Source organism: Protopterus annectens, chromosome 9.part0, assembly GCF_019279795.1.
Source record: "Protopterus annectens isolate FY-2018-M chromosome 9.part0, PAN1.0, whole genome shotgun sequence".
Lineage (NCBI taxonomy): Eukaryota > Metazoa > Chordata > Ceratodontiformes > Protopteridae > Protopterus > Protopterus annectens.
In genome coordinates, this window is record NC_056743.1 from 1112208895 (window position 1) to 1112226519 (window position 17625).

Genomic DNA, 17625 nt, shown 5'->3' on the forward strand with positions numbered 1-17625 from the left:
TGATTGGACTGAATGGCTGTGGCCAGCACACCTAAATCAGAAAAGGGAGATGCGAGCTTCGCCTTCTCAGTAGCTGCTGCCTGATAAAGATCAGATAACACAAAAAATTTGTTGAAGAGGTGCTTCAAGCTGCCTAGAAAATGCAGCTTGTGTGTGTATCTCTCTCTCTCTCTCTCTCTCTCTATATATATATATATATATATATATATCTATATGTGTGTGTGTGTGTGTGTGTGTGTGTGTGTGTGTGTGTGTGTGTGTGTGTGTGTGTGTGTATGTGTATGTGTGTGTGCATGTATCTGCATAAATACACACCACTAGGCTCAGCACTGCAGGTACCTCTTAGCAGTGAGGCTGTTTCTAAGGAATGTAGGACGTTTTATAGCCTGCCCACCTGTATAAGGGTGCACCATCAGGCTGTTCCTCACACCAGTGCAGTTGTAGGTTGTTAGAACGGGAAAAGAAGTGGCTAGCTAGTTGGCAATAAGTTAATAGGTGAATAACAAAAAAAAAAATCCAACTCCAAGAACATCAATACTTTATTACAGCAAAGCTTTCGGATATAAATCCTTCTTCAGTGCATTACACAGTCTAACATTCTTTCAGTTTTTATAAAACAAGACTAAAATCATGTGAGCACAGAGAGCTAATCACATCATCTCTACAATAATTCAGTTAACATTTTAGCTTAGAGATATAGCAGTTCCTTAAAAAGTACTCAGACATACTTTCAGCTCAATTTATAAATGCATACTAAAACCATACACTTAATTTATTACAAAAATGTTTTACATGTTCAAATTATTTTCACATATACAAAAAATACATATATATGTATATACACACATTTAAATACTTAGTGCAATTGCATTTGTCTAGTTCAGGGGTCTGCAACCTTCACTATCAAAAGAGCCATTTTACCCCTCTCCCATCAAATAAAATTCATCAGGAACCACAAAACCTATTTGACCCCTAAAATGAAGATTATAGGTTCATAGGTTAGTACTAGGCTAACTGCCCTTGGGAGCCATTTTAAGCCTAGCCAAGTATCCCTTGTGAGATTCAAACCCTGCACCTTGTGTTTGTAAGGCAAACACCTTAACCATTAGGCCACCCTCCCAACCCAAACATACAGACCCCTGCATCATCTGGGACAAGACTGTTGATTCATAGGTTCATAGATTAGTACTAGGCTAACTGCCCTTGTGAGCCATTTTTAAGCCTAGCCAATTAACCCTTATGAGTCTCAAACCCTGCACCTTGCGTTTGTAAGGCAAGCACCTTAACTATTAGGTCACCCTCCCAACCTAACAGCATATAAAGTTTTATATGTATAGTTATTATACTAAATATAAAATAACTAACTTTATAAGAGCAATATTTAAAATCTGTCCCTATTTTTGTTCCTTTGTTGGAATTGCTCGCTTGCTCTTGATGTGTGTTTGTGTGCATAAGCTCTCTCAACCTCTTACAACAAGAAATCTGGACAAAGCAATAAATAATGGGGCACAAAGGCCCAAAATATGGACACTTTTTAAAATATTGTTCTTACAAACTTAGAAAATTGTTAGAGTAACAGATGTTGCCATTAGCATAAATTTTCTGAAGGGTGTGAAGTCTGAAATTCAACTGTCTGTATTTTTTCTGACTTTAGCCCAATGATTTGCCAGAAAACCACAATAAACAGACCAAAACTATGAGGCAAAAGTCAGGGCATTTTGTGAAAATCTGCACAGTTGAGAGGTGTGTGTGTGTGTGTGTGTGTGTGTGTGTGTGTGTGTGTGTGTGTGTGGAAAATGCATGTTAACAGGAACCATGTTATTCTAGCAAATTTAGAAGAGCAATATTTAAAGTCCTTCCCAATTTTTGTTAATTTGTCCCAGTTATTTGTGGCTCTGTCCAGATTTCTTGTGGCAAGACTTTGAGAGGCATGGAAACCTTTTAGGAGATGCTGCTGCTGCCAGGGGATCACGATCACTCTGTGTGGAATGCATGACAACAGAAACTGTGCTATTCTAGCAAGTTTCTTAAGTTTATTAGAGGAATATTTAAAGTACATCGCTTGATCACTCTCAATATGTGTGCGCGTGTGTGTGTGTGTGTGTGTGCGTTGTGCGGTTGAGTGGCCATTATTTTTCAAAGCGACAGGGAGCCACTGCAAATTAATTTAGAGAGAGAAGATATGCAAAATCTATGGTGGATGAGCTACTAAATGAAGTTTGTAATAGTAGAACAGCACTAATAAAACCTATTTTTAATAGTGATTATACCTGTAGTATAGCGATTTAGGCCACGGTGGTGCAGCGATTAGTGTTGTCGCCTCACAGCAAGAGGTTCTCCCATTCGATTCTCGGCTGGAGCACCTTGTGTGTGGAGAGTCTGCATGTCCTCCCCGCAGTCGAGTGACATTAAAGACATGCAGGTAGGTGCGTGCGTGAATGGGTGTGCCTTATTTGAAGGTTGGGCACTGGGCTGGCAACTTGGCACCGTAAAAATCCACTGCCAATCATGAGCGGACTGGAGTTCTGCTGTGGCGACCTGTAACCGGGAAAAGCTGAAAGACATTACTTTTACCTGTAGTATAGTGAATAAATAAGAAAATAAGGTCAGATATCCAACTACTTATAGTAAGACTAGGGAAGTAGTGAAAACTGAGAATAATTGGAATGTTTTGATGGCTATGCCAGCACTACATCAGATGCTTCATAATAAGCCAGATTTTACATATAGGAATTTACAGAACTTAAAAATGCAATTGTATTATAAAGATTTTAGGCATCAGAAGAGAGCTCAGAAAATATATACAGCAGGCACACGTCCATGTTTGAACTGCAGCTGCTGTACTGATACTTTTATAAAGGACAACAATATGTACATCCATCCAGTTTCAAATAAATATTTTTTCAAATGTACAGCAACATGCAGTCCTACATATGTAATATATCTTGCTACCTGCCTAAAATACCCTTCATTTTATGTTGGGAAAAGTACAAGGAACTAAAGGAAAGAATAACAGAACATAAGTCAGAGATACATACACAAATACAGCAGAATGCATTAAGTAAGAATATTCTGGAGAAAGGTACTGAGCACACCTTCAAATTTAGGCTGATGGAAACAGTGTATAAACGCAAGTAAGAGGGGGTGATGTTAACTCTGTGGAGAATAAAGAATATGCATGGATCTTAAGACTGAAAGCAGCTGTATTACCAGGGTTGAATAACATGGTTGGTATTAAGTCAGTTTTAGCAACTAGACAAATGCAACTGCACTAGGTATTTAAATGTGTGTATATACATATATATGTATTTTTGGTATATGTGCAAATAATTTGAACATGTAAAAAATTTTTGTAATAAATATTTTATTAGCCTGATAGATTTATTAAGTATATGGTTCTAGTATGTATTTATAAATTGAGCTGAAAGTATGTCTGAGTACTTATTAAGGAAGCTTTTTAAGGAACTGCTATATCTCTAAGCTAAAATGTTAATTGAATTATTGTAGACATGATGTGATTAGCTGGCCATGCTCACATGATTTTAGTCTTGTTTTACAAAAACAAAAAGAATGTTACAAGCTGTATAAGGCACTGAAGGTTTTATATCCGAAAGCTTTCCTGCAATAAAGTACTGATGTTCTTGGAGTTGGAATTTTTTTTGTTATTCAACTTTTATTTTCTAACTTCTGGTTTATCACTACATCAGCCTTGGTCTTAAGTTAATAGGTGACAGAGGGGATGACATTAGCAAAAGCCAATAAGCCAAGAATGATCAGGGAACCAGAAGGACAAAGTCAAGATGAAAGCACTTCACAAGTTTGGGTAAGCACTGAAAATCAAAGGAAAAAAAAAATCACTGCTGCACAATTGCTAGAGTACATTTCATGTTATCAGACTAGAGTTTTTTTGCATGCTCCATATAACTGGTAAGAAGTCTCATGCTTGCTATAACACCTAGCATGTCCATCAAAAAGCCGCAAACTATTACACTAGTGGTGGACATCAAATACAAGATGCAAAATAAATCAGGTGAGGCAACAAATGGTATTTACGAAAGGCACCATACCAGAGAGTCAAACGTAATTACGTACACAGTGCATGGCATTTTGAAAGGTAAACCCAAGCTAACTACCAAATAAATAATCAGGCCTTAAATATGATCACGTATGATGTAACAGTTATCACTTTAGCTGAAAATGGATATGAGCTCATCCAAATACATCTATAGAACAAGGGGTCCGTGCACTAGAAGAGATAATATGGTACAGAAAGCTACTAATCACTGAATAGTATAGACATTTATACCTATTAAAGATGTTTCCAATTGCTTAACATAGTGCCCAGATTTTAGTTTAACTACTTCACACATCTATACTTATTTCCTTGGAGAATAGTCATCGAAGCTCCTTACTACATCAGTGCTGTTATTGCTTTTCCCCACTGTAAGTGACGCCACCAAGGCAGGAGGGGAATGCGATACCACACAGACAGTACAAGAAAAGATGTGGTCAGCAAAAAGTCAGTGTTTATTTTCCATTCGTTAATGTCTCATCACCATTACTTTCTGAACTGGAGATGCAGCCAATCCATGCCACTTGATATCAAACTTATGCAAGCTAAACATGTCAGCCAGCAACACAAAAGTAACTGATCAGCAAAGTCCATGTCCTGGAAACAAGAGAGGTCTGTAATAACAGTTTTATTAAATATCAAAAATCAAACATGTAAAAGAAAACTTTAAAATTGTACACAACAAAAAGTCAATGATGAGCAAGATCAAGTGAATCAAACCTTATACATACTAGTTCAAGATCTACATTTCGGAAAAGGTGCATTTATTTTGTACATGTGCAGACTGGTTCATGGACTTAATCTTGGAAATCCTGCTCCTCTGAAAAATTTTCCCTGCAGCTTCCCACTCATGGAGACCCTTATTAGACACTTAAATGCTTCCTGAACAGGGAAGACTGAAGGCTACTCTTTCCTACTTTGTACAATGTTAAGTAAAAAAAAAAATTCCTTAAGTAGCATAAACTACATTTCTTACACTTTCCTATACAGGACAGAAAGTAACAATTCCATTCATTTCTTAAAAATTTTTACTGCTTAATGCCATCTCTCCTAACCCTTCGGATAAGCAAACTTGCAGAAATAACTTTCCATGATTCGTCAGCTCCCCAAAGGAATAAAAGGTGCCGACCAGTTTAACAAAACACTCTCTCTCAAATATATATCCATATATCCATATCTATATCTGCGTGTGTATACATACATATATACATACACACACAATCTCTCTATACTATATATATATATATATATATATATATATATATATACACACATACACACAGATTTTATATACAAGAGAGATCATGTGTGCATACATATAAATAATACACATCATATGTACACACACACCCCACTTGTATCTTATGTCAGCACTGACAACTTACAAAAAATCCTCATAACATAAGTGCTTCACTTATCATAGGCAGGGAAAAGGGAATTTCCCATCAACATTAACTGTGCTACCAATTTCTTTTGAATGCATAACTACACTTTAGCCTATATCAGGAACAAAATACTACTGTGAGGAGATTCGATTAACAGGATAATTCACCTAACAAAAGATTTTTTTTTTCATCAGAAGATTTTAGAAATTCTTACTTCTTAACCTGGAGACATTCAATTTAACACCCAAGCATCAACTTCATTCTGTCCTCTGTGTACCACAAGGTAGTCTCTCCATATGAGGTGCCAAAACTATCAATATGTTAATGAACTCTACTGCTAACACTACAACACGCTTGTGTGTACACACAACTAACTTCTTAAACATCTTCTTTTCCACGCTATTACTTCTCACTTGTTAATATGACAGCCATTGCTTTGCTTCTATCTGTAAAAAAAACTGTAGATACCTACTTCGTATAATTACGTAAACAGTGACTATAACACATTTCTAAATTATACTCTTCCATGCTAATTGTCACACTTTAGAGCTCATCTCCCTAGGCTGCCACTGAAAAGGGACCCCAGTCAGCTTTTCATGTTTAACAAAGGAAATAAATATTGAAGGAAAGGCATCTTTCACAAATTCTGTCCAAAGTTCTGAAAACTTTTAAAAGACTTGGAAATTTACTAGCCTAAAACCCCCAATAATAATATACCTGCTCTAATTTTTTAGCTAGAGAAATACGTCCTCTGTTTTGTGTTCTTACCTCCTTCCACCCCTGCTCTACTTTAACCTAAATGGTAGCACTTGTTTCATACCACAAAAAGACACCAGGAAAGAAAATTATAATAGGAAAATCTATTAATGAAACACTCCCAACCTCTCTTCCACATGAAGAGTAGCACATAAATTGGGAAAGTGACAATAACTCCCTTTTTACTGTTGAATATCGCTTTTTGCTGTTTAATACCACTTACTATATAAAGACCATATACAAGTCTAAAATGGAAGGATATGACAACACACTGCTGGAGGTGTGGGGACGATGAAATGTTTTTCCCTTGGGCTTTGTGACTCGCTGAAATTTGTATATCTATGGAAAAAATAGATAAATACCCATTGTTCACTAACCAAGAAAGATACAAATGCATTTGAGCATTACCCATTAGGTAAACCCCAAAATTCCCAGGATATGTAAAAACTGTACTGCACGAGTATTAGACAACTCACAGTCAGAGATCTTTACTGGCAAAATTCCATACAAGATTAAGTTCAAACCAGGAGGAATAGTTACTTTGACTTGCCAGGACTCCCAGAGATTCGTAAATAAAATGAGCTTGAAAGGGAAATTACCATCCATAATTTCATGGATATTTGAATTTGCTGACCTTTATTCCAAACCTGCATCAAACTTTGAAACGTACTCAATCCCCCAGTGACTGGGGTAATCAAAGCACTTTGGAAGGATGGACCATGATGGAACATTACACAAATGAAAACTGACCGGGATGTCATTTCCAATCATTCAACCTTCTCAGGAATCTCCTAGTACTTCTCTCTGAACACTTGTCAAAGTTACTCCCCAAATCTACAATCCAAGCTTAAGTTCCAGGTTATTTTTGGACACGAGGTAGACGCACTTAAAGCAGCCTTTCAGTTCAGTGATAACACGAGGGTTTATGTGGCTTAAGAGTACTGCTGTAGTACTAGAATCTACAAATGCCCACTTATAATTCTGCAGAATTACTCTGAGTGCTTTCACAAGGAAAAAAAATATAATACAGTAAAAAGCTAATTGCTAGCAAAAATATTTAGCAAAAAACTAACTGAGCTCAATTCCATTACATTACAGCTGAACAAACTTTTTTTTGTGCTCCCAGGTTCACCCCAAGAAAAAGGACATCTGGCCCCATTCACTTGTTTAGATCATTTGGAAGGATAAAACAAATAAAATAAAGCTGCAACCCTGCAGGACAAGAAGCTCCAAACAAAATCTTTAACTCAAAATTACTACTCATACAAACTTTCAGTCTCACCGCCGTCTGGAGTTAGGTCAGGTCAGTACTGCTTCAGCATGTGACTTTTTACAAGCTGATAACCATAAGACTTTTGTACAGTGCCCAGAGCAAAGAATGGGCTGTTTTTTTATGAGAGTCATTTCATTCATGGACTATATATTGAACAAGGAGTGCTTTTATAAAACATCTGTTTGTTGAGTCTTTCAAAAATGCAATCAAAGGCATCCAGAAAAAGAATGCCTGGTGCACTGACTGGAGAATCTGTTTGCAGATCAGAGCCTCTGTAGTGTTCTTCTATGCAACAGATAACTTTATAACCAAACGGCAGACCGATACGGGTACTTCAGTCTTTCATGCACACTGCAGTTCTTATACTACCTTCTCAGTGAATATGTTGCACTGCCTTTCACTTTCCACCCTAGAATACACTGCTGCATGTACAATACTTCACATATGGCAAAACTTAAAAATGGAGTGGTTATAATGCTAGGGTGAGTAAAAATGGAAAATGAATAAACATGAAACAGGCCATTACAGTAACAGCAATACACATCTCTCAAAAGCGCTAATGTTACTGCTAGTGGTACGTGAACCCCATACCTTTATGAGGTTATTCTTATTAGTACTAAAGGCCACCAGTCCACACATCCATGCCTGGAGGTATTTCTTAAGTTAGGCAAATTAACATGGCATTTGAACATTTACCATTGTAAATTTACTTTTGATGTAGTTTTTGCAATCAACAGGCACTTTGTGAAACTAACAGAGTAATAAAAAATTGAACAAGTGAGACGGGCACAACAAAAGGTTAGGGTGGCTTAACATTTTTAAGACGTATAGTATAAATCATATTTTAGTACTTGAGAACCAAGAGTTTTGCTACAGGAATTCATGGCAGCCATATACTCACCCACGAATGAGAACTTGGGATTTGACGACTACCTGCAAGTCATATTCCACAATCGCACTCTGAGAGTTGTTCTGGTTCTTACTGCAAGAAAAAGCATAGGCGACTGCGTGTTAATACTTAAAAAAAAATCAAAGATGTACAAGTGCAAACTCTTCATTCCAGCCCTGCTTCACATTAAACCCCTGGGAATGAACAGGTGCATAAGGTGCAGTGGCTTTCAGATCGTTTCACCTCGCATTCCTGTACTAGCTCAGTTCAGCAACAAGACGACTTGAGACCAACTTTTCATACTTTTTATAATGGCATTCACCTGTTGACTTGTGTGTTAATCTGCCAACTTGTGTGCATGCAGCAGCACTTATTACGTAGCCTTCATCTCTCACATGCATTCGATCCTTATGCTGAAATTGCACTACATCTCAGAAGAAAAAGAACTAAAGAAAGCATACAAAAACCATAGTAATTTTGGCCAAAGGAGGGAATATAAAATACCACTACTTCACAGCTGCTTGGTATATACAGACATGTTATTAGGTTCCAGTTTAGTTATTTCTTACCAAGGATAGAGCAGTTGCATTTAACCGGGTATTATGCATGGTATAGAAAAGGAACATGTTGTCAAGTCAGCAAGTGACTTATCAGTGAAGATACCCAATGACAAGAGGGCATTTACTTTACATTCACCATTTTAGAATACCTTCTGAGACGCAACAAACATCCTTAGGACAGAGGTACCTCACAAGATGTCTTACTTTATCTAATTCATCTCCCTGCAGTCACTCCACAGAGAAGCTCTACAGCTTCAAATACTACCACCTAAAGTAGCCAGCATTCTCCACATCTAAAGTTGATTGCCAACTGAGCTAATGCAAGTGTGTGTTAAATTTTCAGTGTTTGCCTTAATAACTATGTAAGAGGATGCCTAGAGAGATGACCAGGGAACAGCAAAAAGACTGCAGTAACTCCCTTACAGTGCGTGCGTGAGGTACATATGAAGCTCAAAAACAATGAAAAAAAAATATCTCGTCACTGAACAAATAGCCTTCAATTTAGTTTGGGTCACACCATGTTACAAGCACTGTTCCAGCATGGTATCTCTCAGCATCATCAAGCCACTTGTGTTTGTGTATTTGACAGGTTCCCAAGAAACCACCCCCTTGCCAAAAAATGAGCACACTGTGCTCCTTCCCAATTTGTGAAGGGTGTACAAGGCTCACTTAATGGACCGATCAAATGTTGGAATATTTCACTGCATTAGACAGCAATACTGATGGAAGAAGGACATCTAGAGTGTGCATGTGAGAGAGTGCATCTGTGTATTTATATGGCTTCATGTACATTCCTGTTAAGGAGGAATATGTCTACCTATCCAGCAAATTGGACACATTTCAGAAAAACATTTTAGCCAGAACATAGTGCAACACTGTGCAGTGAATAAACTAATGACCAACTTAATTTGTACATGGGCAGTAGAGTTTCATTCTGGATGGGACAGTATGTGAAATGCATTATATGAATGAATCTATTTGTCCTTCAAGTAGGTGGGGTGGGGTGATAATCCATCACTATCGACCACAAAACTAATAAATGGCTTACTGATTTGATTTTGGTCTACATATTAGCACGACCAACTCTTCAGAATTGTTGTGATTCAGAATGCAAAGATGAAACCTTGACAATTCAGAATCAGCCTTACTAGGATGACATTTGCAAACAACTAGTTCAGTGAAGAAGGGGGTAATGTGCCTACATCCCTTTCAGGTGAAGGGGCATGGGGCCACTCCCCACAACACCATACTTGAGCTTACAAACCCTTAATGGCACACCCCTACCAAAATGTTCTGTGCTCTCCATTAGGCTACATTAAATATCTCGGTTAACAGTTTCTTCATTAGTCTTTCAAAACAGATTTCCAGGGTCATTAACAGTACCTACTAACTTTAACCTTTCTCATGAATTAATTTTCAGTGTCATTTAAATTTCAGTTGTCTTACTTGAAAGCTACATGTTTTGCACATTTCATTTTGTATTAGCAAGACAGCCTAAATTCCCAACTCAGATATGTGCAAACAGACTTGACTTCTCCGAACTAATGGCTAGTGGTGTTTTTAAAGTCCACCAGTTGTAACATGCCTTCATCACCCCATTACTACAGCTGACCTCCCTAGCAACATTAAGGAACTATTAATGGTTATGTTTTGCAGGATTAAATTTATCCCCAAGTTTAAAGACCACCACTTTGCTAGGATTACATTTATCCCTAGGTTTAAGGAAAGTACAGTTGTGTACACTTACCATAAATGTAGATGTTCGAGTGTATTCACTGTTGCAGTCATTACATTTGGGTTATCCTGCTGGCAGGTTGCCCTCAGCCGGCCTGAATTCCAAAGTCTTGGGTCCTGCGTCGGTTGCTGTCGCCTCTTCCCTGACGTCAGGTCGTCAGGGGTATAAAAGATGCAGCAGACGCCATTTTATTTAGTTTTTCTTGCCCCAGATGTCAGGTGCGCCCAAAAAGGTAGGCTAAAATATGTAAATAAAACATACATGCACCAAAATAAGCTTTACCTTCATCTATAGGCAAATACACCACCTAGGTTGCATAGATTAGAGAAGTAAAGATAAGTTCCAGCAAAAATAAGGGGGGTGGCGGGTGGGTAACCTGGACTGCAACAGTGAATACACTAACATCTACATTTATGGTAAGTGTACACAACTGTACTATGTTCTTCGTGTTTCACTGTTGCAGTCGTTACATTTGGGTGAGTCCCAAAGCTATGGTTAGGGGGCTGGAGCTAAACAGCATTAGGAGCAGCTATCAGGCCCTGCAGAACTGCAGTGGAAAAGCCTGTCCTGGATTTAGAGGCAGATTGTAATGTTTTGTAAAGGTATGCACTGAACTCCAAGTAGCAGCCTCTAAAATGTCCTTGGTTGGTACTCCCCTGAGGAAAGGCTGCAGCTCTGGCTGAATGTGGCCTAAATGCCCTTAGGCACTGGTTTGCCATGCTGTGAGTAGCAGAAACGAATGCAGTGACCTATCCACTTTGAAATAGTTTGCTTGGAGATAGCCTTTCCTTGTGATGCTGTGGCATATGCCACTAGTAATTGCTCTTTCTGAAAACTTTAGTGTTGTCCAAACAGAATCTGAGTTGGCTGTGTACGTCCAAAGAATGCAGAATTTTCTCCCCCTTGTTCTGTGGATTTGGACAAAAAGTTGGCAAATGAATTGTTTGGTTAAGGGCTACACTGGATACCACCTTAGGCATAAATGTAGGGTTGGTTCTCAGAGTGACCCTGCCTGGATAGAAAATGATAAAGGGTTCCATAGCCATGAGAGCCTGTAGCTCTGAAACTCGTCTTGCAGAAGTTATTGCTAGGAGCAGAGCTGTTTTCCAAGATAAGAATTTTTTGTCCGCAGTAGCAGCTGGCTCAAAAGGCAGTAAGGTGAGCTTTTCCAAGACATAATTGAGGTCCCATGCAGGTATTGGCGTTCTCCTTGGAGGCCTTAACTTTTTGGCTCCTCTGAGGTACTGCCTTAATAAAGGATGAGAAAAGAGTGGTGGCTTTGTACTGTAATGAGCCGAAATGGCAGAGGCATGGATTTTAATTGATGAAAAAGATAGGCCTTTGTCCAGCATCTCAGTTAAATATTGCAAAATCTGAGGAATATTTGGGACAGCTGTATCAGTTCCTTGAGCTTGGTTCCAAGCGCAAAATCTCTTCCATCTCCCAGCTTTACTGAGAGGTGTGGTTTATATGGCTACATTAATCCGCCATGCTGCCAGGTTTAGGGTCCTGAGTTGGCTGTGCAGAATCTGATTGTTTTGCTGGGACAGTAGATGAGATATTTGAGGTAAGGTCCACGCTGGGCATTGAGACAAGTTCCTTAAGACCGGAAACCAGTACTGGCGTGGCCAGTCTGGGGTAATCCAAATCATTTTTGGTTTCTCCTGCCTGACCTTTAGGAGTACCTTGTGGAGGAAAGGCATATACTGATAGGTTTGTCCAGCTGAAAGATAAGGCGTCCACTTTCCAAGCTTGTCTGTGATAAGTCCTTTTGCAGAATCTTTTTAGTTGATTGTTTCGAGGAGAGGCAAATAGATCTATGTCCGGGTGTCCCCATTTCATTGTTATCATGCTGAAGACTTGCGGATCCAGGTGCCACTCGTGGGGATCCATGAGGTTTCTGCTTAGTTCGTCTGCCAGAGTATTTTTCCTTCCTGGCAGGAGTTGTGCCTGCAGATGTACTTGGTAAGTTAATGCTGTGTCCCACAAAGTCATGGCTAGTCTGCAAAGGGGGTAAGAATGTGTGCCCCCCTGCTTGTTTATATACCACATGACCATGGTGTTGTCCGTCTTTATCAGTAGTTGTCCCGGATGAAGTAGGTCCTAGAAGGCTGTCAGGGCATTCTGAACAGCTAGCATCTCTTTTTGATGGATATGTAGATGCTTTTGGTTTGTGGACCAGGTGCTCTGAATGCCTCTTCCTGCCATGTGTGCCCCCCCAGGCATAATCTGATGCATCCATCGTTAGGCTCTGCCTGGCTGAGGGTAGTGAGAATGGCTGTCCCTTGTTTTGGTGACAAGCCATGGCCCACCATCAAAATTCCTGTTGCAGGCAGGGAATTATAGTAATCATTGTTTCCAGGCTGTGGCAATGTTGTGTCCAGACACTTTTTAGGTACCACTGAATTTTCCTCATATGCAGTCTTGCATATGGGATTAGTAAGATGCAAGATGCCATGAAGCCCAAAGCCTGCAGAAATTTTCTTGCAGATAACTGGGCCTTTGTTGTCATTTCCTTGAAATAGGTAGTCAGTTGCCTTTGTCTGGAGTGAGATAAGCCATCTGGGCAGTTGTATTTAAGCTTGCACAAAGGAATATTAACTCTTGAGAGGGTACTAGTTTTGATTTCTTTTTGTTGACTGTGTACCCTAAGCCTGTTAAGAGTTTTATCACAAAAGTCAGATGCTGTAGTAGAATGTCCTTGTTCTCAGCTTATATGAGGCAGTCATCCAAGTAAGGATATATTTGTATTCCTCTTTGTCTGCAGTAAGCAATTACTGGTGCCAGGCACTTTGTGAAGACCCTGGGCACAGTAGATAAGCCAAAAGGCAGTGCTGAAAATTGGTAATGCTTTGAGCCAGCCTTGAACCTGAGGTATCTTCTGCATGATTGTCTGATTGGGACATGTAGGTATGCCTCTTTTAGGTCTAAAGTCACTAGCCAAGCCTTGCTGCCCAGCATGGGCAGAAGCTGCTGTAAGGTCAACATCTTGAATTTCGGTATATTCAGGAAAGTGTTTAGAATAGATAGGTCCAGTATTGCTCTTCATGCTTTGTCCTTTCTGGGTACCAAGAACAGTCACGAGTAAAATCCTTGTCCTTGCTCCTGCTGTGGTACTTGTTGACTAGCCCTCGTGTCCATGAGTGGTGCGACTTGTTTTTGAGCCTCTGCCCATTGATTTTTTGGCATGTCTGGCCAACCGTTTGCCCTTTGCAGAGTATGGAAATGAAACTTGTAGCCTTGTGATACTATGTCTAGAACCCATTTGTCCTGGGTTATAATGAGCCAATTTTGAGAAAAAAGTGCTAGTTTTCCCCCTTAGGGTGCTGCCAGAAGATAACTGCTTGGCGCAGGCAGGGGGAAGTCATTGGGACTGTTTCCTGTAAGACTGATTTGTCCTCTCCACATTTGGAGGTAGAAGCACTCCACTGCTTAGACCTGTAGGATCCTTGTGGCTGTGATCTGCCTCTAGGGCGTCTGGATCTGCCCCTTTGAGGTTTGTCTGAGACTGGAAAGGACCAATTCTTTGTAGGCCAGTGTCTGCTAAATCTAGGTGGCTGCACCTGTAGGAAATCCTTGACCGTTTCCATAGATTTAGCTTTGTCCTCCATTTTCTTTAACACCTCTTCTGCCTTAACACTAAACAAGGTATCATGTTGTAAAGGAGCATCTAATAATTTTGCTTTAACATGGTCAGGCAGATTTTGTTCCTTTAACCAAGCATGCCTCCTAATTTCAGAACCCGTAACAGCGGCCCTGCAGGAGGCCTCCAGAGAATCAAACCCACATTTCAAAGACTTCCAACTTGTTCAGCTGCATATAATAAATCCTGCATTTCTTTGTTTTCTGCACATTCAGAATTTGCCATCATTTTCTATTTAAGCAGTGTTATGATATATTGCTGATATTTGAGCATATGAAACTGGCAATTTAAAGCCCTTCTAGCCAAAGTAGTAGATGTGTAAACCTTTTTTCCCCATCTATCCAGAGCCCTGGAATCCCTGTCAGAGGGGGTAGGATTTTTTTGCAGTAGAAGCCTTGACCCTCTTTGGACCCTGAGAAATAGTTTCTGGGTCTGCAGAAGGGTTTTTGAAAAGAAATTTATGAGAGTCAGGGACCCTGTAGTATCTGCCCGGCTTAACAGGAGCTGGAGGAAGAGAGTCAGGGGTCAGACTAGACTCAGAGAGCACATCTACAATAGACTCAGACAGCACATAATCTACAATGTCCAACACAGGTGGGATAGCTAGAGGCCTGTGCTGAGGTAGTAAAAGGAAGTCTCTGAGCCCTTTCTTACACTCTGAAAAGTCTTGGCTCTCCCAGTGAAAGTGCTCCCTCATGATATGCAAGGTTTCCCCAAAAGAGTAGTCCTCAGGAGGAGAAGCTGAAGGAATATATTCTTCAGCATCAGAATCCTCATAGGTGGGAAGAGAACATTCCTGATCAGAAGAGGAATCAGAAGAAATGGAAAAAAGATCTGAAGATTCATAGTCTGTCTCTTGCCTAGGCCTCATCAGGAGGGGGATGGGAACCCCTGATCAAGATAAGTCTTTGGCCATTTTGACCATCTGTTTTTTGGGCATGGAGGCCTGTCCTTGTGACTGGTGAACTTGTTTCTTTGCCTTTAAAGGTGTCTTAGTCTTTGAAGTAGGTTTTATATATATAAATTTTTAGGTCTGAATACACCCTCAGAAGCCGATGCCTGCTCAGCAGTTCCGGATCCATCTGAGGGAATAGTTTCTGAGGCTCCAATACCTTGAGTTTCCAGTGGCCTGGCCAGCTCCACGTGGGAGTCTGTAGCGGCTTGCAACTCTAAGTAGCAGGCATCAGGGGCTGCGAAAGCGCCTCACTGAGAACCGGCGAGCCAGCAACATGCTTAGGAGAAGCTTTGTCATCTGTTTTGGACCTCGGCTGCCTGTCCTTTTCTTTTTCTGTGCGTTTTTATGAACTCCGGTAGTCAGATGGCTATCCGACGACATTGTATAATTAAATCTTCACCCAAAATAGGTTAATGCAAAATCGTTCTGACACTTAATACTGCGTTGGTTAAATCTAGCACAAAACCAACAACTAGCAACGTCGCGGTCAGGGCCTAGGCAAGGAATACAGTAAGAAAGTCTTTAATGAGGTATTTGCTTCCCACAAGATAGAATTATTAACTTTTTCTGACATCGGACTGGAGCAAGAAAAAAGTTTGCCCAACGGGGTACTTAGCTTTTAATGAAGACTTCAGATCTGAAACTCGAACACGAAAATCTCAGGAGTCAGCTGACTGGCACTTGCGAACTGCTTCTGCTTTGGGCACCGCGCGGCAAGAAAGACTAAAAATGGCGTCGGCTGGATCTTTTACACCTCTGACGACCTGACGTCAGGGAAGAGGTGACAGCAACCGACACAGGACCCAAGACTTTGGAATTCAGGCCGGCTGAGGGCAACCTGCCAGCAGCATAACCCAAATGTAATGACTGCAACAGTGATACACAAAGAACATCACCCCTTTGTTAATCTCTCAAAGGGTCAGTGGCTTCCTTCATGAAGGTGTTTCTTTATGATTTCTGCATAAACTCCTTACTGAAGACCATCTTTCTTCACAGAAATTATCAGTGTATACATACAGTGTCCACTTCTCCCCTGGTAAGATGCGTGTTCAGATTAGCTGTACATATAATCTCTATGTGGACAGGGGTGGGACCGTAGCACTGTCACCTTAGAGTGAGGTCTTCTAGTTAGATTTACAGCTGTGGTACCATCTACGCAGAGTTGGTGTGTTTTCCTTGTGTTCAGATGGGTTTTCTCTAGGCGCAACAATTTCCTCCTGCACTCTAAAGACATACAATAGACCGATTAATGGTTTCTTAATTACATGTTGGTGAGTGAGATACAGAAGAAATGCCTGGGGATCTACATCTGTCCTTCACCCCCTCCACTGCCCATTAAACCCTGTGGATGGTGGCTGCTGTTCATGAGGTTGCTATACGACTTGGCTACAACTCCTATGGAAACCACCATGTTCAGCAACCTTCTACACACATGCAATCATTCCAAAGAGTAAAGTACTTAAACTCTTGCAGCATTTAACTAACTAATCTTTGTTTAATGTAAATGCCATTTTGAACAAAGATAATGCTTAAAGGAAAACTCTACCTTAAACTCCATATTTTTATTACAGCTTAATATTCTGTAGCATTTTAATGCATTATAATCACTCTACACGGTTACAAAATAAAATGGCCATCATGGTGCCATGTCGATTTTGTTTTAAACCTTTGCTTTCTCCCTCAGAATCCATTTCAGTCTCATCTATATGACTTGCGCTTGGGCACAAGGAACCAGAGTGCTCTTCCCTTCTTACTGTATAAAACAGCGCCACTGAGTAACAGGCATGTTAACACAGATTCTGAAACCCTACTGTTTTCATTTTTGTCCTAATTTCTTCTAGTAATTAAGCTTCTTCTATTCTTTTTACAGTTAACATCCCACAAAATAAATCATAGGGTTTTCATAGGATTTTAGTTTATAGAAATTTTGGCAGACCCCTCCTCCATATTATTCCTTATTCAGTCTACTGTAATACTCTTGTATGACTCGAGTGATCTTGTATCCACCTTCATAATGTAACATGCAAACTTCAGTTCTGAAACATATTACAGTTTCTAAAGCACAGATATTTACTTATATTAGATCATGCCATTTCCACTGAGACATTGCTACCCCTTTTATTTTTTAAATTATAGTCTACAGATGCTTCACCAGTAATCACTGAATGCAACACATTAGTACTTTCTCAGACTTCAACTTACTACTTACTAGCAATAAAAATCATGTCAGTTACGACAAACTAAACTTTGATCTGCATATGGACAAATTCATAAAATACTGTTGTCTAATTTTGCTTTGAAGCCACATTTCTGTCAATTACAACTATTTATGAATTGATGGTGTGTGACCTCTCACT

General features: G+C 39.8%; 1 protein-coding gene across 1 annotated transcript in view; it reads right to left on the reverse strand.

Annotated features, from left to right (window-relative positions):
• The window catches only part of ITGA5 (integrin subunit alpha 5), an 805866-nt gene that overhangs the window by 83480 nt on the left and 704761 nt on the right, over positions 1-17625 (reverse strand). Inside the window, exon 23 of the mRNA XM_044083969.1 lies at positions 8388-8468. Coding sequence (XP_043939904.1) covers positions 8388-8468 — 81 coding nt within the window. The remainder of the gene's footprint in view (positions 1-8387; positions 8469-17625) is intronic.